Source organism: Triticum urartu, chromosome 7, assembly GCF_003073215.2.
Source record: "Triticum urartu cultivar G1812 chromosome 7, Tu2.1, whole genome shotgun sequence".
Lineage (NCBI taxonomy): Eukaryota > Viridiplantae > Streptophyta > Magnoliopsida > Poales > Poaceae > Triticum > Triticum urartu.
Genome location: NC_053028.1, coordinates 543,731,707 through 543,752,957, shown reverse-complemented (window position 1 = coordinate 543,752,957; position 21,251 = coordinate 543,731,707). Strand labels below are relative to the sequence as shown.

At 41.2% G+C, this 21,251-nt stretch overlaps 1 protein-coding gene across 1 annotated transcript; it reads right to left on the bottom strand.

The window, feature by feature from the left end:
- Positions 1 to 1,042: 1,042 nt before the first annotated feature.
- Positions 1,043 to 1,336, bottom strand: LOC125525964 (protein transport protein Sec61 subunit gamma-like). Its single transcript, XM_048690965.1, has 2 exons — positions 1,243 to 1,336; positions 1,043 to 1,158 (listed from the first exon to the last, which is right to left on the bottom strand). The coding sequence occupies exons 1-2, from the start codon at positions 1,334 to 1,336 to the stop codon at positions 1,043 to 1,045; spliced, it is 210 nt and encodes a 69-aa protein (XP_048546922.1).
- Between the last annotated feature and the right edge of the window lie 19,915 nt (positions 1,337 to 21,251).

Genomic DNA, 21,251 nt, shown 5'->3' with positions numbered 1-21,251 from the left:
GGCATATAATCAGTGTAGTCAGCAAAAGATAGGGGGAAGAGAAATTGAAAAACCCAGAAAGAGCTTTCATATATGAGGCACTAAGCGGTATGAACCAAAAGACTATTGACATCAGCTAGCAAAGAAACGGCAGTTGGCACCACCAATATCGGACGACCACATGAAACAGATAGAACAGACTGGTCGGCCATAGCTAACATGGTAAATAGAATAATGCACATATTGTAGAAGACACCACCAGCATGGATTCTAAGAAATGGATTGGAAGAGCTCAAGAAACACAACGTTCCTGGTCTGAGAATCAGTAGTACCATCTTCATTTTCAATCAGGATTTTCAAAGCCTTTTTGAGGTCACACGCGACACTGCTACATAAAGCTGGCCATGCGTGAACACAGGTGCATTAAAGTATAGATCAACACTGCATAACACGTGTCCTACAATATTTTGACTCCTACCTATTTTCTTATTTGAAAAAAGCTTGCCATGCGTGTATAGATCAACTTTATATTGTGAATACATAAAGCTGGCCATGCGTGAACACAGGTGCATTAAAGAATGAAGAATACATCGACACATAGCACGAACCATGGACAAACATTGGTATGTAACCTGTCTACTCAGTAGGTGCCAATTTAGATGCACTGAATCGACACCAACTTGGGTGAACTGGTGGTATGTGCAGAAACAGCGAAACATTGCAAAAGCTCCTCTTTTCCCAAATTGTGTGGTGAGGAACCAGCCTATGCCCCCAATGTTTGTCCTGCGGAGGCAACTAGCGGCAATGACTTAAGCATGACCCCAGTTCCCCACAGCTGATTACCCTTGACTCATCCGAATTATCCTAACAAGGTAGAAATTGGCAGGTCTATTTGGAGGAAAAAAGGATCTACTAGAATCTAGCTTACTAAATATTGGTCAGATCGCAGGACTGTGCGCGCACACCGCAGATCCAACAGATCACAGCGCGAGACAACAGGACCCAAGTCTAACTAAACCGTGCAAACAAGAGGGAGACGGGATCGGAGGAGACGTGTTCGCACCTAGCCAGAGCCGACGATGATGTTGTTGATGGGGATGAAGATGAGCTTGACGAAGAAGCCGACGAACCCCATGACGACGAACCCGATCACAGTCCGCGCCGCCACCTTGGTGAACTCTGTGCGCCCAATCAGTGTCAGATCTGGCGAAAGAGGAAAACGAACCGGATCTAGACGAGCAGGCGCGAGTCTTTGGTCCTTACCCTTGCAGTCGGGCTTGTGGCAGCGCTTGATGAGGCAGACGCTGTCCTTGGCGAACTCGCGGAGGGGGTCCACCACGGAGTCGACGGCATCCATGGCTGCTGCCGGCGGGAAGGCGAGATCTCCGAGCCGCTGACGACGACGAGGTCGCGCGCGTGAGGGGAAGGAAGGGGCGAAGCCAACGGGCGAATGGTGTGCTGTTTGGATTTGTGCTCTGGATCTGCGAGGAAGGGAGGAGGAGGCCCGGCGGCGAGCTATGGTGGGAGGATGTGGTCTGAATCGGGGAGAAGGGGGCAGGGGCAACGGCGGCGGCGGGAATGGATCTCCTCGCCGCGGCGGGATGGGGAAGGAGGGGGCAGCGACGGGGGACCGTCGTCGTTGGTCGTTGCAGGTCAAGAGCAGTGGCGCTTGGGGGGAGGCCGGCGGCGGGGTAGGAGTTGGGACGGCGGAGAGGGAGGTCTGGGTCGGGGAGGGAGATCTGGGTCGGGGAGAGGGAGGCGGCGCCGCATGCGTCGGGGAGAGGGAGAGGGAGGGGAGTGTGCTGCACGATGCTAGGGTTTGGTTGGCCAGCATGCGTTTAGGAGACGTTGGATCTGTATGGTGTGGACGGCTCAGATCGGCTTAGGCGGGTGATCCGTGGGAAGGGAGGTTCTGCCTTCTGATTGGTCCAAGAAATGTGTCATTTTGAAACAGGCATAACAAATTCAAAAAAAATCAAAAAAATGCAAAACCTTCGCGTTGTGTCATCATATGTGGCCAAGTTCCTAGGAAAAATAACAAACTTGTAATACGGCAATTATTATAAAAAAGTGTTCTCAGAAACGAGCTATCACGTGTGGAGATCAATGGCTTTCAAGCCAAATGATCACTCTTATGGCCACATTCATGGCATAGTTTGTTCAAATGATCTCATATTGTGCACAAGCGTGCATATTGGAATGGCAAACAATGTTGCCTAAGGAAGTTTTCATTTTCTTTGGACGAAAAAACCATTTTCCATTTTTTGAGTGCCCAAAAGGAGGTTTTTTTGTGAAGGACCTCCCAAATAATTGTTGCAAAATTGGACCAAATAATTTTTCTAAAATACTAGGCCATATTTAATGCACAATTGACCAAATGGTTGGGTGTAAAAAGTTTTGATCCACCTCTCGTGAAAAAGACAAATTCCCGCCGATTCAGTTGGAAGTGGGGCAAATTTGTACTGCAGCTGCCTCATAGTTTGCTCTTTAATTTTTCCAAAAATCATTTCTAGGTACATAAGTATCTATTTTATCAGAGAAATACCAAAAAAAATTCCAAGATTCAACCACTAGCTAGGAACGGTCATTCCCGCTGTTTTGACCGCATTTTGAAATGGGCATAAAAAATTCAAAAAATCAAAAATTGGGAAACCTTCGCATTATGTCATTATATGTGGCCAAGTTCTCAGGAAAAATAATAAACTTGTAACAAGGCAATTATTTTAAAAAAGTGTTCTCAGAAACGAGCTATCACGTGTGGAGATCAATGGCTTTCAAGCCAAATGATCAATCTTATGGGTAGATTCATGGCATGGTTTGCTTAAATGATCTCATATTGTGCACAAGGGTGCATATTGGAATGGCAAACAATGTTGCCTAAGGAAGTTTTCATTTTCTTTGGACGAAAAAACCATTTTCCATTTTTCGAGTGCCTAAAAGGAGGTTTTTTTGTGAAGGAACTACCAAATAATTGTTGCAAAAATGGACCAAATCAATTTTATAAAATACTAGGCCATGTTTAATGCACAATTGACCAAATGGTTGGGTGTAAAAAGTTTTGATCCACCTCTCGTGAAAAAGACAAATTTCCGCTGATTAAGTTGGAAGCGGGTCAAATTTGAACTGTAGCTGCCTTGTAGTTTGCTCTTTATTTTTTCCAAAAATCATTTCTAGGTACATAAGTATCTATTTAATCATAGAAACACCAAAAAAATTCCAAGATTCAACCACTAGCTAAGAACGGTCATTCCCGCCGTTTTGACCGCATTTTGAAACGGGCATAAAAAATTCAAAAAAATCAAAAAATTGGGAAACCTTCGCATTGTGTCATTATATGTGGCCAAGTTCCTAGGAAAAATAACAAACTTGTAATACGGCAATTATTTTAAAAAAGTGTTCTCAAAAACGAGCTATCACGTGTGGAGATCAATGGCTTTCAAGCCAAATGATCAATCTTATGGCTACATTCATGGCATAATTTGTTCAAATGATCCCATATTGTGCTCAAGGGTGTATATTGGAATGGCAAACAATGTTGCCTAAGGAAGTTTTCATTTTCTTTGGACGAAAAAACCATTTTCCATTTTTCGAGTGCCCAAAAGGAGGTTTTTTTGTGAAGGAGCTCCCAAATAATTGTTCCAAAATTGGACCAAATCATTTTTATAAAATACTAGGCCATATTTAATGCACAATTGACAAAATTGTTGGGCGTCAAAAGTTTTGATCCACCTCTGGTGAAAAAGACAAATTCCCGCCGATTTAGTAGGAAGCGGGTCAAATTTGAACTGCAGCTGCCTCATAGTTTACTATTTATTTTTTGCAAAAATCATTCATAGTTAAATAAGTACCTATTTAATCATAAATACATGGTTTGATGGCGATACGTCGAGGTTTGGGCGGTGGCCAAGGCCCCCAACTCTAGAGCGCGTAAACTCGCATGCCTGACGCGTGGTCACTGCGTGATCGTGGCGTTGCCATGTGTTCTGGGCAGCCTAGTCATGTCTAGTGGGTTGGGCACTCCCCAGGTATGTTCTAGGAAGAAAATTACAACATAAGATTCTCATGAGGAGACCGATCGATGCTCAAACATGAATTAGCAGCCAAGTGTTTGATTAGCGGTACGGGAAATTCACATGGCCAATGGGCGTGAGTTTTTGCTGAGGATGATCATCAACTAAGGAGAATGTCTTCGAAAATTTTCAGATCAAAAGGAGGATCCTAGGTGGTACTTGCTTTGCAAAGTACCACACTAGACAGAAATATGAATGTTGAAGCTGGGCTCAAAATAATGAATGGATTGAGCTGAAATTTGGTGGAGGATCGTTATTTGGGCATTGGAAAGCACCGTAGAAAATTGATACCATTTGGACATGCCAAAGTGGTACTTCCTTCACAATGCTCTTCTATGGACAGAAACTTGGGAAAACTAGTGAGAGAAATTGGATGAATGAAATGAGCTCAAATTTGGTGTAGGTAAGTTACATAGGTATGGTTATGCCTTGGTAGATTTTCAGATCATTTGGGTAAGCCTAGCTAGTACTTACTTCACAAAGCTTCTCTCGAGGTAGAAACTTTGAAAATTTCCTGAGAAAGATTGACTAGGAAAATGGAGCTGAATATTATCATGTGGCAATGATTTGGGTATGGAAGAGTGCCCAGAGAGTTTGAGGTTAATAGGAGGGGTCTAGATAACACTTGCTTTGCAACGTGCCAATTTGGCCATAAAATATAAATTGAACCTGGGCTCACATAGATAATTTTCCTGAGCTGCAATTTGGAGGAGGGTGATAATTTGGGCATATGAAGAAACTGTATAAATTTCATGTCATTTGGATATATAAAAAAGTTACTTCCTTCACAATGCTTCTAGATGGACAAAAACTTTGGAAATTTGCCAAGGAAGATTTGCTAGGCAAGTGGAGCTGCATTTTTTCATGCGGTAATGATTTGGATAGGAAAGAGTGCCCAAAAATTCCGAGGGCAATCAATAATATATAAATAGCACTTCCTTCATAAAGTGCTGTCGTGAACAGAATAGGAAAATGAATATTGTTGAATTAGTTTTGAACTAGTAAAGGAAGGATTTTTACATATTTGATGAAGATATGACCCAAAGAATTTATGAGATTTTTTTGGGAATTTTGGGAATGGCAGAAATATAGGTTGCTTCACAACCTAGGGCAAAAACTGCCACATGGACATGACACATGGGCAAAACTGATGAGGTGGCGCCTAGTCATAGCAACCCACCACAATTTACAAGGTTATGACCATCTATATTGGTCATGATCAGCTAGAAATAAGGCAGCAGACCAATGCTATCTGCTTTATGACCATTTCGTGTAAGGAAATTACGACCTTTCTGACCAAAATGGTCGTTATAGTTTAGGTTTTGGAGCCCCCGAACAACTTTTGACCAATTGGTCTGAAATGGTCATAGATCTATGACCAATTCTTCCAGGGTCACTAACAGAAGGTCACAAGTTGACATATTTCTTGTAGTGCGCGAAGTTTTCCATCGGAAGCGAGCCGATCTGGCTCTCCTGAGCTAGCAAGTTTTTCTAGACCACCCAAGCTAGCTAGCCCATAAAAGCTAACATATTTTAACAGTTCCAAACGCCTAACCTTGCCCGGCTAGGCTATAAAATGTTCTTGCTAAGGATCCAAACGTTCCCTAAGTAACTAGCACGATATTCCTATTCTATGAACCTGTGTGTGTGTGTGTGTGTGTGTGTTTAACAACATGTGTGTGTTAGAGAGAGCGACACATCGACCTACTCCTACAGAGAGATGGTGTATAGTGTACGATTTAGCCGCGAGAGTCGGTGCATCCTCTTGTTTCCGAGTGTCTGGTCGGGACAGGTGAACCGCTGCCACGCCCGCTCCTGACTAGCCTGGCCCACCCAAAGCCCCTCCATCGCCCGCGCGTGCTTCTCGCCCAAAACGGTCAACACCGCTCCAAAGAATCGGTGCCGCATTCATGCCCGGGCAGAGCGGACACGACCTTTCACTAGCGCCTGCGTTGAAGAGAAAAGCGGATTCAAGAGTGATGGTTGCTTCGTCCGTCCAACTTACAGCAGGGTCTATGTGATTTGATGGCTCATTGGTCATTATTACTGAGGTGGTAGGACTGCTGGATGTCCCACGCTTTCGGCGAAAGGAGGTACTACTAGATTACAATTTTCTCCATTCTTATAGCGGAGGAGTGCGAGAGCAGTGAAAACACGCAGGCTCAGTGATTACATGGCCCACCTCACATTATCACCACATTTTCTGGACACCGTGCGGCACCTAACTCTTTACATAGTACTAGTATAGTACGTACTGTAATTTATCAGCGAGATAAATTTGTACAATGCTATGAAGCTTCCAGCTTCTATTTCATGTAATCTTGCATCCAAGGTTGCCCGTTGCAACATTTCATCAAATACAAAGGAGGCTAACATGCATGCTATTGCATATCAATGATTGACAGATCATAGCCAATATGTACTCCCTCCGTTCCAAAATAAGTGTCTCAACTTTATGCAAACTTTAGTACAAAGTTTTACTACTACTAAAGTTGACACTTATTTTGGAACAGAGACAGCTAAACAAAAAAACGATCCATGCAGTCCCTAGCCCTTAAACCGTAAACCCTAACCAGGCTTTAATTTGCTCGCAACGTTGGAGCTTCCAAAGAAATGAAGTTTGCAACCCTTTGACCATCGGATCATTTTGTGAAGTTTCACCAAAATCGAGATGAGCATCCCTGTGGCAAAGAAATTGAAGAAGCGTGATTAGAATCAGATTACTAGGACTAGTTTATCATACATAAACTCATCACAAATACAGTACATAGAAGCCAGTAGAGGTATGTGCGGGGCAAAGAAGTAGAGAAATATGCACATGGAGTGATGTGGGCAGCTAGAGCAGTGGTGCAAGCCGGCTGTAAAGGTAGTTGTACCTAAGGGATGTCGGGACGTAGCTCAACCTAGAGGAGGGCGGCGGGAGGTGGCAACTGCACACATCACCGCAGTGAGCAAGGGACGATGGCAACCTCACCAGCTTTGTGAGAGAGAACGGCGGGGACCCCTGATCGGGACATGCCGACAGTGGGTTTTCGCCCTCGGCAATGGCGACTGCATCTACACTAAGCATCCACCCCTTCCCCCGGCGGGCGTGACCTATCGGGATGTTAGAGATGTGGCCACAGTCATTTTGTGCGACAGAGTGTGAAGAGATTAACCCCAGCAAGCAACCGTGTACACTCGTCCTGGCTATGTATATAGTGGAGCGGTTTCCTTTTCTCTCCATATGAACCTATTTATATTGCGTATGTGCCACTGAAGAAAAAAATTATTTATAAATGACGCGGCACCGCTCATGCGTGGTTCCCGACCCTCCATTATTTATAAGTGAGTAACTACTACTAGACGCATCAAATTATCACGTGGGCTGCATCATCTTGCAGAAATGAGCTCCACCGTGTCACGTGTGTGGTTGGGGAAGACGCAAAAGATGCAAAGAGTGCTACTAGTACACTACGTGCGTGGGTGCATGCAACTCTTCTCTTTGACCATGGTTATTGAAAGTATAGCGCACTACTGTACTACCACGCAGTTATTATATATGGGCAAAGAGTATATGCAGTAATCATTACTAATAAGCCGTGAAATCACGAGGCCCACCTTTCTCTATGTTTGACCGAGGAAGCAACCATCATTTCACTCCTCGTTGAATATCCACCCACTACTACCTCTGCGAATAAATAAAAATTCTCTTCTACCTCCGTAGCATGGTTGATAATATAGCCCATATCAATCACGACGTAGAAATATCGTTCGTTGATACAATAGGGCTAGATCTAAGGCTGGTGATTTTTTTTACTTTGTCTCTTTCTCTTTTTGTCTCATTTACTCATTTTACATAGGCGCACATGTAGAGGATGGCTATTCCTTTCGATGGGACTTCTTCATGGGGTTTAAGACTAAGGCTGGTCATTGTGGGAGTAACTTAGACTAGTAACATGCTTTTGTTACTAGTCCATGTTACTACCTTCATAATGGGTAGTAACATATAGATGGTAACATACAAACCTTCATTAACTGAGACATAGACTCATTTTACCTCGGGGTGTGTGATGTCTACTACACCACCTTCTTCTTGTAGACGTTGTTGGGACTCCAAGTGTAGAGGTTTGTAGGACAGTAGCAAATTTCTCTCAAGTGGATGACCTAAGGTTTATCAATCCGTGGGAGGCGTAGGATGAAGATGGTCTCTCTTAAACAACCCTGTAACCAAATAACTAGCAAAGAGTCTCTTGTGTCGCCAAAACACCCAATACAATGGTAAATTGTATAGGTGCACTAGTTCGGCAAAGAGATGGTGATACAAGTGCAATATGGATGGTAGATATAGGTTTTTGTAATCTGAAAATATAAAAATAGCAAGGTAGAAAGTAATAAAAGTGAGCGTAAACGGTATTGCAATGCTAGGAAACAAGGCCTAAGGTTCATACTTTCACTAGTGCAAGTTCTCTCAACAAAGAGTCACTCCAAAGTAACTAATAGTGGAGAACAAAGGAAGAGATTATTGTAGGGTACGAAACCACCTCAAAGTTATCCTTTCTGATCGATCTATTCAGGAGTTCGTAGTAAAATAACACGAAGCTATTCTTTCCGTTAAATCAATCCAAGAGTTCGTACTAGAATAATACCTTAAGACACAAATCAACCAAAACCCTAATGTCACCTAGACATTCCTATGTCACCTCAAGTATCCGTGGGTATGATTTTACGATATGCATCACACAATCTCAGATTCATCTATTCAACCAACACAAAGAACTTCAAAGAGTCCCCCAAAGTTTCTACCGGAGAGTCAAGACGAAAAAGTGTGCCAACCCCTATGCATAGATTCCCAAGGTCACGCAACCCGCAAGTTGATGACCAAAACATACATCAAGTGGGTCAACAGAATACCCCATTGTCACCACGGGTATCCCATGCAAGACATACATCATATGTTCTTAAATCCTTAAAGACTCAATTCGATAAGATAACTTTAAAGGGAAAACTCAATCCGTTACATGAGAGTAGAGGGGGAGAAACATCATAAGATCAAACTATAATAGCAAAGCTCGCGATACATCAAGATCGTGCTGAATCAAGAACACGAGAGAGAGAGAGAGATCAAACACATAGCTACTGGTACATACCCTCAGCCTCAAGGGTGAACTACTCCCTCTTCATGGAGAGCGCCGAGATGATGAAGATGGCCACCGGAGAGGGATTCCCCCCTCCGGCTGGGTGCCAGAACGAGTCTAGATTGGTTTTCGGTTGCTACGGAGGCTTGCGGCGGCGGAACTCCCGATCTAGGTTATGTTTTGGAAGTTTGGGTATATATAAGAGGTGTTGGCGTCGGGAACAAGTCAGGGGGTCCCCGAGGCAGCCATGAGGCAAGGGGGCGCGCCCAGGGGGGGTAGGGCGTGCCCCCAACCCTCGTGAGTGCCTCGTGACTCTTCTAGCCCATCTCCGATACTCCGTGGGCTTCTTCTGGTCCAAAAATAATCTCCGTGAAATTTCAGGTCAATTGGACTCCATTTGGTTTTCCTTTTCTGCGATACTCAAAAATAAGGAAAAAAACAAAAATTGGCACTGGGCTCTAGGTTAATAGGTTAGTCCCAAAATTCATATAAATAGCATATAAATGCATATAAAACATCCTAGATGGATAATATAATAGCATGGAACAATCAAAAATTATAGATACGTTGGAGACGTATCAAGCATCCCCAAGCTTAATTCCTGCTCGTCCTCGAGTAGGTAAATGATAAAAATAGAATTTTTGATGTGGAATGCTACCTAATATATTTATCAATGTAATCTTATTTATTGTGGCAAGAATATCCAGATCCATAAGATTCGAGACAAAAGTTTAATATTGACATAAAAATAATAATACTTAAAGCATACTAACTAAGCAATTATGTCTTCTCAAAATAACACGGCCAAAGAAAGCTTATCCCTACAAAATCATATAGTTTGGCTATTCTTCATTTTCGTCACACAAAAATGCTCTCATCATGCATAACCCCGATGACAAGCCAAGCGATTGTTTCACACTTTAGTAATCTCAAATCTTGTTCAACTTTCACGCAATACATGAGCGTGAGCCATGGACATAGCACACTAGTAGAAAAAGGGCCTGTTGTCCCGGTTCGTAAGGGCCTTTAGTCCCGGTTCCTGAACTGGGACTAAAGGGTCGGTACTAATGCCCTGACCCTTTAGTCCCGGTTCAAACCAGAACCGGGACTAAAGGCCCTCCACGTGGCCGGTCCACCTTTAGTCCCGGTTGGTAACACCAACCGGTACTAAAGGAAATTTTCTGATTTTTTTGAAAAAAAATTTGAAATTTTTTTTGAAACTTTTTTTAAATTTTTTTTATTTTCAAATTTCTGGATTATTTTAACCTCTAATCTCTAATCACCCATCATCACTACTCAATTTAATCTCTAATCACCCCTCATCATTCCAAATCATCTAACTTCCCGGACGGTGACCCATCCTCCCACTCCCCCAGCCTGAGCACGCTTAACTTCCGGGTTCTATTCTCCCCCGTTTCCAAGTCTGCACTCGTTGTTTTCCTGACAATAGTAAGATGTCAATCCTATTAACCCTCAGGAGTTTAGCTTGAGCATGAAGTCACACATTTCATTGTTTGAGTTTGAAACTGTTGTTCTAAAAAACAAAAAAAATTAGTAACACTAATATTTCTTGAATAAGTAGTTTGACCATTGTTTTACCATGGTTTGACCATAGTTTGACCAGATTTGACCAAAATTCAAAAAAACTGAAATAATTATTTAATAACACTAATATTCTTGAATAATTATTTAGTAACACTAATACTTCTTGAATAAGTAGTTTGACCAGATTTAATGAAAATTTAAAAAAACTGAAATTTGAGCATAACTTTTTTTCCTTTTGGAATTTGAGGATTCTACAAATTTGCAAACAGGCCATAGGCCGTCTCCATCGGATGTAACTTTTCAAATAGATGATTTTTCATATAAAAACTTTTTAATCCGAGTTCGTATGCAAAAGTTATGCCCATTTTACAAATTCTAGAGAGTTTTGTAAATAAAGTCGAAATTCATATTTGTAAATTTTCCCAACAACTAGACCACATATCACATGGGAAACTTATTTTATTTTATTTTTTTTGACATTTCCATCATTTTCTTTTCTTTTTTCTAAAACTGAAAATGCGGTCCACGGGGGGGGGGGGAGAGTTTGAAAATGGGACCTTTAGTACCGGTTCGTGCCATGAACCGGTACTAATGCCTCAAAGCCCATTAGTCCCGGTTGGTGGCACCAACCGGGACTAAAGGTCTAACCTTTAGTACCGGTTGGTGCCACCAACCGGGACTAATGGGCATCACACCCTTTAGTCCCGGTTCGTGGCACGAACCGGGACTAAAGGGCCCAGATGAACCGGGACTAATGCCTTAGCCGCACGAACCGGGATAAATGCACCCATTGGTCCCGGTTCTGGACTGAACCGGGACTAATGGGCTTACCCGGCCTGGACCAAAGCCCCCTTTTCTACTAGTGGCACTATGGGTGGAATATAATATAATGATGGGGGTTGCGTGGAGAAGACAAAAAAGGAGAAAGTCTCACATTGACGCGGCTAATCAACGTGCTATCGAGATGCCCATCAATTGATGTCAATGCGAGGAGTGGGGATTGCCATGCAACAGATGCACTAGAGCTATAAATGTATGAAAGCTCATCAAAACAAACTAAGTGGGTGTGCATCCAACTTGCTTGCTCACAAAGAAGGGCATTTGAGGAAGCCCATTGTTGGAATATACAAGCCAAGTTCTATAATGAAAAAATCCCACTTAGTATATGAAAGTGACAACAGAAGAGACTCTCTATCATGAAGATCATGGTGCTACTTTGAAGCACAAGTGTGGAAAAAGGATAGTAGCACTGTCCCTTTTATTTCTTTTCTTCTTCTTTTTTTGTTTGGCCTTTTTTTGCCTTTCTTTTCTTTTTTTATTATTTTTCTTTCGGGATAATGCTCTATTAATGATGATCATCACACTTCTATTTATTTACAACTCAAAGATTACAACCTGTTACTAGAACAAAGTATGACTCTATATGAATGCCTCCAGCGGTGTACCGGGATGGGCAATGAATCAAGAGTGACATGTATGAAATTATGCGTGGTGGCTTTGCCACAAATACGGTGTCAACTACATGATCATGCAAGGCAATATGACAATGATGAAGCATGTCATAATAAACGAAACAATGGAAAGTTGCATGGCAATATATCTCGGAATGGCTATGGAAATGCCATAATATGTAGGTATGGTGGATGTTTTGAGGAAGATATAAGGAGTTTATGTGTGATAGAGTGCATCATATCACGGGGTTTGGATGCACCGGCGAAGTTTGCACCAACTCTCGAGGTGAGAAAGGGCAATGCATGGTACCAAAGAGGCTAGCAATGATGGAAGGGTGAGAGCGCGTATAATCCATGGACTCAACATTAGTCATAAAGAACTCATATACTTATTGCAAAATCTACAAGTCATAAAAAACCAAGCATTACGCGCATGCTCCTAGGGGGATAGATTGGTAGGAAAAGACCATCGCTCGTCCCCGACCACCACTCATAAGGAAGGCAATCAAAGAGCACCTCATGCTTCAAATTTGTCACACAACGGTTACCATACATGCATGCTATGAGACTTGCAAACCTCAACACAAGTATTTCTCAATTTCACAATTACTCAACTAGCATGACTCTAATATCACCATCTTCATATCTCAAAACAATCATCAAGTATGAAACTGCTCATAGTATTCAATGCACTCTATATGAAAGTTTTTATTATACCCATCTTGAATGCCCATCATAGTAGGACTAATTTTATAACCAAAGAAAATTACCATGCTGTTCTAAAAGACTCTCAAAATAATATAAGTGAAGCCTGAGAGTTCAACAATTTCTTCAAAATAAAACTACCGACATGCTCTAAGAAGATATAAGTGAAGCACTAGAGCAAAGGAAAAACTACTCCAAAAGATATAAGTGAAGATCAATGAGTAGTTGAATAATTATGTAACTATGTGAAGACTCTATAACATTTAATAATTTTAGATCTTGGAATATTATTGAAACAGCAATCATAACAAAATAAAATAAAATGACGCTCCAAGCAAAACACATATCATGTGGTGAATAAAAATATAGCTCCAAGTAAAGTTACCGATGAACGAAGACGAAAGAGGGGATGCCATCCAGGGCATCCCCAAGCTTAGGCTCTTGTTTGTCCTTGAATATTACCTTGGGGTGCCTTTGGCATCCCCAAGCTTAGGCTCTCGCCACTCCTTATTCCATAGTCCATCGAATCTTTACCAAAAACTTGAAAACTTCACAACACAAAACTTAACAGAAAACTCGTAAGCTCCGTTAGTATAATAAAATAAATCACCACTTAGGTACTGTTGTGAACTCATTATAAATTAATATTGGTGTAATATCTACTGTATTCCAACTTATTTATGGTTCATACCCTCCGATACTACTCATAGATTTATCAAAATAAGCAAACAACACATAGAAAATAGAATCTGTCAAAAACAGAAGAGTCTGTAGCAATATGGCTCAAACGTATACTTATGGAACTCAAACAATTCTGAAATAAATTGATCGACATGAGGTATTTATCTATTAATAATCTGCAAAAAGAATCAACCTAAAATCACTCTCCAGTGAAAAATGGCAACTAATCTCGTGAGCGCTAAACTTTCAGTTTTTTACAGCAAGATCGCAAAGACTTCACCCAAGTCTTCCCGAAGGTTGTACTTGTCAAAAACACTAATTAAAACATAAAACCACATATAAACAGAGGCTATATGAATTATTTATTACTAAACAGGAACAAAAAGCAAAGAACAAAAATAAAATTGGGTTGCCTCCCAACAAGCGCTATCGTTTAACGCCCCCTAGCTAGGTTCAATGATGCTCACATAAAAGATAAGAATTGAAACATAAACATAGCATCATGAAGAATATGACTAGCACATTTAAGTATAACCCACTTCCTATGCATAGGGATTTTGTGAGCAAACAACTTATGGGAACAATAATCAACTAGCATAGGAAGGCAAAACAAGCATAACTTCAAAACTTTGAGCACATAGAGACGAAACTTGATATTATTGCAATTCCTACAAGCATATATTCCTCCCTCATAATAATTTTTAGTAGCATCATGAATGAATTAAACAATATAACCATCACATAAAGCATTCTTTTCATGATCTACAAGCATAGAATTTTTATTACTCTCCACATAGGCAATTTTCTTCTCATTCGGAATAGTGAGAGTATCATAAGAAACTCGAATACTATACATTGTTTCCACATTGAAAGAATAAAATTCAGAAAAGGGGTAATCATAATCATGACAAGTTTTATAAATATAATCATCACTACCTTTTATAGCATAAGTATCATCGCAATAATTATCATAAGTAGCAACTTTGTTCTCATCATAATCGATTGAAACCTCTTCCAAGATAGCGGATTCATTACTAAATGAAGTCATGACCTCTCCAAATCCACTTATATAGTTATCACAATAAGATTCAACACCCTCCAAAATAGTGGGATCATTAGTTCCTAAAGTTGACACTCTTCCAAACCCACTTTCATCAATATAATCATCATAAGTAGGAGGCATCCTATCATCATAATAAATTTGCATATCAAAACTTGGGGAACTAAAAATATCATCTTCATTAAACATAGAATCCCCAAGCTTGGTACAAACATTAACTACATCAAGTAAATTATCAAACATGTCATTCTCATCAAACATAGCATCCCCAAGCTTGGGCCTTTTCATATCATAAGCATAATCACTCTCATCATTAATAGTATGGATAGCAACAATATTATAGCAACTATTATCATCACAATGAGTAGTAGGAACAACATCATTTGAGAGGGATGCCTTTTTACCTTTGCTTATCCATCTTTTCTTTTTCTTCTTCACATCATGTGTGCGTTTAATCCTCTTTTTGGAGCTCCTTATTAATGAGATTGGTTGAATAAAAGGCTCCTCCTCCTTACTCGATTCATCATAAGAAATAATAGGAGGATATTGGGAAGTCTCTCCCCTTTCATTAGTATTCTCTTCATCTTCTATTTGTTTTCTTATCTTTATGTAATTGGAAATATAAGGGTTTTCAATGCAATTCACCGCACAATACATATAAATTTCCTCTAGATCAAAATCAAGAACTTTATCAAGGGCAAATTCTGGAATATCCTTAGTTATATGTTTCATTTCTTCATAACCCACAAGCAAACTACGTTCATTATGATGTGCAAGGGAAATCAAGTCATCATAATTTTTGGACACAATACGATCATGATACAATTTGCATTGGATATTTAAATGACCACGTTCATTGCAAAGTTCACAAGGATGGCTGAAAAAATTTAAATTTGCAGCACAAACATCTAGCCTTTCTTGCAACCATTTAGTTTCTAAATACTTATGCCTCTTGTAAAATCTATCTTCCCTATTTGGTGTGTACTTGCAAACTCTATGCACTCCACAAAAATTAACATGCTTATAAGAGACATTTTCATCATGACTAGTGCAATCATCATTAGTACTATGGATGTTCAAAGGGTTCATACTAACAACATTGCAATCATGCTCATCATTCAAAGATTTAGTGCCAAACATTTTTAATACATTCTTCTTCTAACATTTTGGCACAATTATCGGAATCCTTATTTTCATGAAAGATATTAAAAAGATCAAGTATATGAGGCACCCTCAATTCCATTTTTTTGTAGTTTTCTTTTATATACTAGACTAGTGATAAAACAAGAAACAAAAAGATTCAATTGCAAGATCTAAAGATATACCTTCAAGCACTCACCTCCCCGGCAACGGCGCCAGAAAAGAGCTTGATGTCTACTACACAACCTTCTTCTTGTAGACGTTGTTGGGCCTCCAAGTGCAGAGGTTCGTAGGACAGTTGCAAATTTCCCTCAAGTGGATGACCTAAGGTTTATCAATCTGTGGGAGGCATAGGATGAAGATGGTCTCTCTCAAACAACACTGCAACCAAATAGCAAAGAGTCACTTGTGTCCCCAACACACCCAATACAATGGTCAATTGTATAGGCGCACTACTTCGGTGAAGAGGTGGTGATACAAGTGCAATATGGATGGTAGATATAGGTTTTTGTAATCTGAAAATATAAAAACAGCAAGGTAGCAAGTGATAAAAGTGAGCGTAAACGGTATTGCAATGCTAGGAAACAAGGCCTAAGGTTCATACTTTCACTAGTGCAAGTTCTCTAAAAAATAATAACATAATTGGATCATATAACAATCCCTCAACATGCAACAAAGAGTCACTCCAAAGTAACTAATAGCGGTGAACAAACGAAGAGATTATTGTAGGGTAAGAAACCACCTCAAATTTATCCTTTCTGATCGATCTATTCAAGAGTCCGTAGTAAAATAATATGAAGCTATTCTTTCCATTCAATCTATCCTAGAGTTCGTACTACAATAACACCTTAAGACACGAATCAACCAAAACCCTAATGTCACCTAGATACTCCAATGTTATCTCAAGTATCCGTAGGTATGATTATACGATATGCATCACACAATCTCAGATTCATCTATTCAACCAACACAAAGAACTTTAAAGAGTGCCCCAAAGTTTCTACCGGAGAGTCAAGACGAAAACGTGTGCCAACCCCTATGCATAGATTCCCAAGGTCACGGAACCCGCAAATTGATCACCAAAACATACATCAAGTGGATCAATAGAATACCCCATTGTCACCACGGGTATCCCACGCAAGACATACATCAAGTGTTCTCAAATCCTTAAAGACTCATTCTAAGATAACTTCAAAGGGAAAACTCAATCCATCATAAGAGAGTAGAGGGGGAGAAACATCATAAGATCCAACTATAATAGCAAAGCTCACTATACATCAAGATCGTGCCGAATTGAGAACACGAGAGAGAGAGAGAGAGAGATCAAACACATAGCTACTGGTAAATACCCTCAGCCCCGAGGGTGAACTACTCCATCCTCATCATGGAGAGTGTCGAGATCATGAAGATGGCCACCGGAGAGGGATTCCCCCCTCCAGTAGGGTGCCGGAACGGGTCTAGATTTGTTTTTGGTGGCTACGGAGGCTTGCGGCGATGGAACTCCCGATCTAGGCTATGTTCTGGAAGTTTGGGTATACATAAGAGGTGTTGGCGTCGGGTACAAGTCAGGGGGTCCCCAAGGTGGCCACGAGGTAGGGGCGCGCCCAGGGGGGTAGGGCGCGCCCCCACCGTCATGGGTGCCTCGGGACTCTTCTGGCCCATCTCCGATGCTCCGTGGGCTTCTTCTTGTCCAAAAATAATCTTCGTGAAATTTCGGGTCAATTGGACTCAGTTTGGTTTCCTTTTCTGCGATACTCAAAAACAAGGAAAAAAACAAAAACTGGCACTGGGATCTAGGTTAATAGGTTAGTCCCAAAAATCATATAAAATAGCATATAAATGCATATAAAACATCCTAGATGGATAATATAATAGCATGGAACAATCAAAAATTATAAATACATTGGAGACGTATCAATGTGTTATGTTACAATATTATGTTACCACAAGCATCTCTTCCCTCATTAACTCCATGCCACATAAGCAAATTTATCTTGGGATGTGTCATGTTACTACATAAGTTACTCCCACTATGACTAGCCTAAGCAGCTCCGAATTATGCGCGCTGCCCACCACTCTAAATAGTGCCATCTGTGATAGGGAGTAGTCCAGTTGCAACAATGAGGTCCACTAGGTCTAGCACGTCCCATAAGAAGAGACTGTCACGCAAAACATACATCTTGTTGCCTTCTTCCTCATACAATACGTTCTCCTATAAACCTTGCGCTTGGCATCTCCAAAATATTAACCTTGTGATTGGCTCTTTGCCTCTTTGGGAAGTCGAGCAATAATGGTAATGCAATATTTTTTGTTCTGGCTATATGAGAATGAATGAATTGCTACACGTCCACCATGTGGACGAGGGAGAGTGCGCACTATTACGTCTTTTTCAGTATTGACTACATACGGAGCAAAATGAGTGAATCTACACTCTAAAATACGTCTATACACATCAGTATTTGGAGTATGTACTAGTAGTTCATATTGAAATCTACTAAAGGACCTATATTCCAAACAATATGATAGTATCTCTAACCAAGGTAGGACAAGGAGTGAACAGAGGGAGTAGTAAAAAAATTTCGTCGTCCTGCGAGCCACCACGCGTGTGGGCGAGGGAGCGGGCGTAAGGCATAGTAAGAAAGCTTCACCTCGTCCTGCGAGCCACCACGCCCATGGGCGGGGGAGACGGCATACTAAATAAGCTTCTCCTTGTTCTGCGAGTTGACAGGACACATCAAAAGCAATAGCACAGAGCATCCCGAGTGTATAGAGCATTGCCTCTAAGGTAGGCCCCACATGGTTTGCCTCTTTTTTAACACAACGCGTCAAGTCGCAATTTGTTTGTTCACCCATGGTAGATAATGCTCCATCAAGTGGACAACTAGTACACGTGTCAAATTACCACGTGAGCTGCCTTTTCGTACAGAAATGAGCTCCACCGTGTACCCGCGCGGGTGTGGTTGGGAAAGAGATGGTAGTACATGCGCCGTGCATGCACCTCTTCTCTTCGTGCACATCCCCCACCTATGTGGGTGTGTGTGAGAGATATACAAACCTAGACAAATGGCGTGTGCGTTCGTGACACATCAAAAATCTGACACATGAAATGTGTGTGAAATAGAGGCCTATCGATATCATATATAGAGGGGACGATCCACGAGAAGAGAGGGAGGGGTCATAGATATCGATAGAGTCGAAGAGACGATCAAGTGGGTGGGTGCGAGATCGATGAAGAGAGCCATCGAAATTGTGTGTGTGCAAGTCAAAGATATAGGGCGACTAACATACCGGAACGTCGGAGGGCATAGGGAAAGTTTGTGTGTGGCAGGGAGACATGACTAGAGCGCTTGATGTATCGGTGTGTGTGGGGGGGGGGAGGGGGGAGGCAGAGGCCTAACTAGAGAGGTAGAACGACTCGTATACGTGTTGAGAAGGAGAGACCCAGCTATGTCTTGAGGGACATTAGTTGACATCCATACATAACTGAAGGATGGGAAATAGGTTGGACAGAGAGAGAGAGAGAGAGAGAGAGAGGTAGAGTGCTGATCGGTGATGGAGTTGCTTCTCGAATATGGTGGGAGAGGCCAACTAGAGAAAGTGAGGGTAGAACTGCAATAGAATCAATAAGAGTGGGGATGTGTTTCTGTGTATGCCTGTGCATGATAGATGTGTCGGGACGCATGCATGGATGATGAAGGGAACCATGTGTCTGGTAACCAAACCTAACTAGATCGATAGATCAATTGTTGTTTGTCAGAGGAAGGGAGAAACATAACTAATGAGGTAGATCGATCGAAGCATGGGAAAAAACAAGTTATAAGGACCTAGCTAGCTATATGTATAGCGGGAGATCGGTCGGTGTACATCCATTTGTTAGAGGCAAATAAGGCCCAGCGAGATGGATAGACAGAGAGAATGGAGCTAGGAGGTGGTGCGAGATGCCGAGCTACTAGCTAGATAGGGGGAGGAGTGTGCGATTGTGAGATCGATGAAAATAGGGGCGAGAGTTTACACGTGTGTGGGACTGCATGAGAGACACAAGGCATGGACACAGAAAGGAGGAGATGGAAGGTGCGTGTGTATGTTGTAGGCAGACATCGTTGGAGAGGTTTATCGATCGGTGTGTGTCGAAAAGGAGTTGTGGAGACTGTGGGAGAATGACCTAAAAAATAATGTGTGTAATGGATAGAATGATGAGGGAGGGGGAGGGCGAGGAGGGCGTGTGCATGCACGAGTGGAAGTTAGTGCTAGCTACAACAGTTAGAGGATTGTGTGGGTGTAAGAGACTAACAAAGATGATAATTTGATATAAAAATGGATTCATATATTTGATTAGGAGATTATAGTGTTATAAACATATGCATGCATGAATATAGCGGTGATATGCGTGATGTGGTTTTGCACATGTTATACCATAACGTGATAATGCATGGCGTTTGCAACTCACAGCTAAATGTCGAACAATCTAAACCATACTATACATCGAACAATCTCACATTTTATTTGAATTTGTGATAATGTGTGGCGTTTGCAGCTTAAAACTAAATATCGAACAATCTAAACAATACAATATATCGAACAATCTCACATTTTATTTGAATTTGTGGTAATGTGTGGCGTTTGCAACTCACATCTAAAACCTTGTAGGAGTAGGGGCGGGGCACCATACATTATGTGATAAACACATTATAAATATGAGACATGGTTTAGATTATGAAGATCTAGCTAGAGCTTGAAATTTACTATAATTTGAAATCAACATAAAGTGGATTCAAAAAACCGAGTTCAAGTTCATATAATACACATAGTTCATCTCTAACTCGACAGTAATCATGTGGTGTGCTGTGAAGATAATACACAAATGATGGTTTAACTTGAAAATAATGATGATTGTAAATCTTATTAAAATAGAGAAAAAGTTCAAATGGTTTGATTTCCCAACAATCATTATTGCAGATCTTATTCAAATAGAGAAATGAATGTAAATTTAGTTCATATTGGAGCGGTAGTATATACATTTGGAATGCACTAAAACGTTCATTTGAGTAGCAGGTTGCATACATTATACACGTAGAGAAATATTTTAATTGAACATAACATGATTCAAAGTTTTGAATGGCATTTGTAGAGCGAATTTATTTGGTACAATACACGGGACTAGACTCTCTTGTGTGGTGCGAATTGATTTCTTTTTGTTTTTTCGTCAACTGGAGTGCGGATTGATTTGGTACAGTACACGTTAGGCTTGTCCGGAAATTTCAACCCGTGCCTTGTTACCCCGATATATTTAAGATACTTCTTTGTCTCGTTGTGCTCCGAAAACACCCTCCATCTCAACCCGCGCCTTGCTATCCCAAATTACAACGCGCGCAAAAGCTCCTACCTCCTGCGAAATCCCGACACGCAAAATGCCGGTGGTACCCCTGAACCGAAAGAACCGCCTAGCAAAAATCGGTGGGGGTACTTTCGTAACTTACCTCACATTTCGGACAAGCACGTCCCT

What these genes read in the sequence shown, in the direction of transcription:
- LOC125525964 (XM_048690965.1), bottom strand. Translation starts at nt 1,336, where the DNA reads ATGGATGCCGTCGACTCCGTGGTGGACCCCCTCCGCGAGTTCGCCAAG. An exon ending in CCACAAGCCCGACTGCAAGG is followed by an intron (nt 1,159 to 1,242) that starts GTAAGGACCAAA and finishes TTGGGCGCACAG; the next exon opens with AGTTCACCAAGGTGGCGGCG.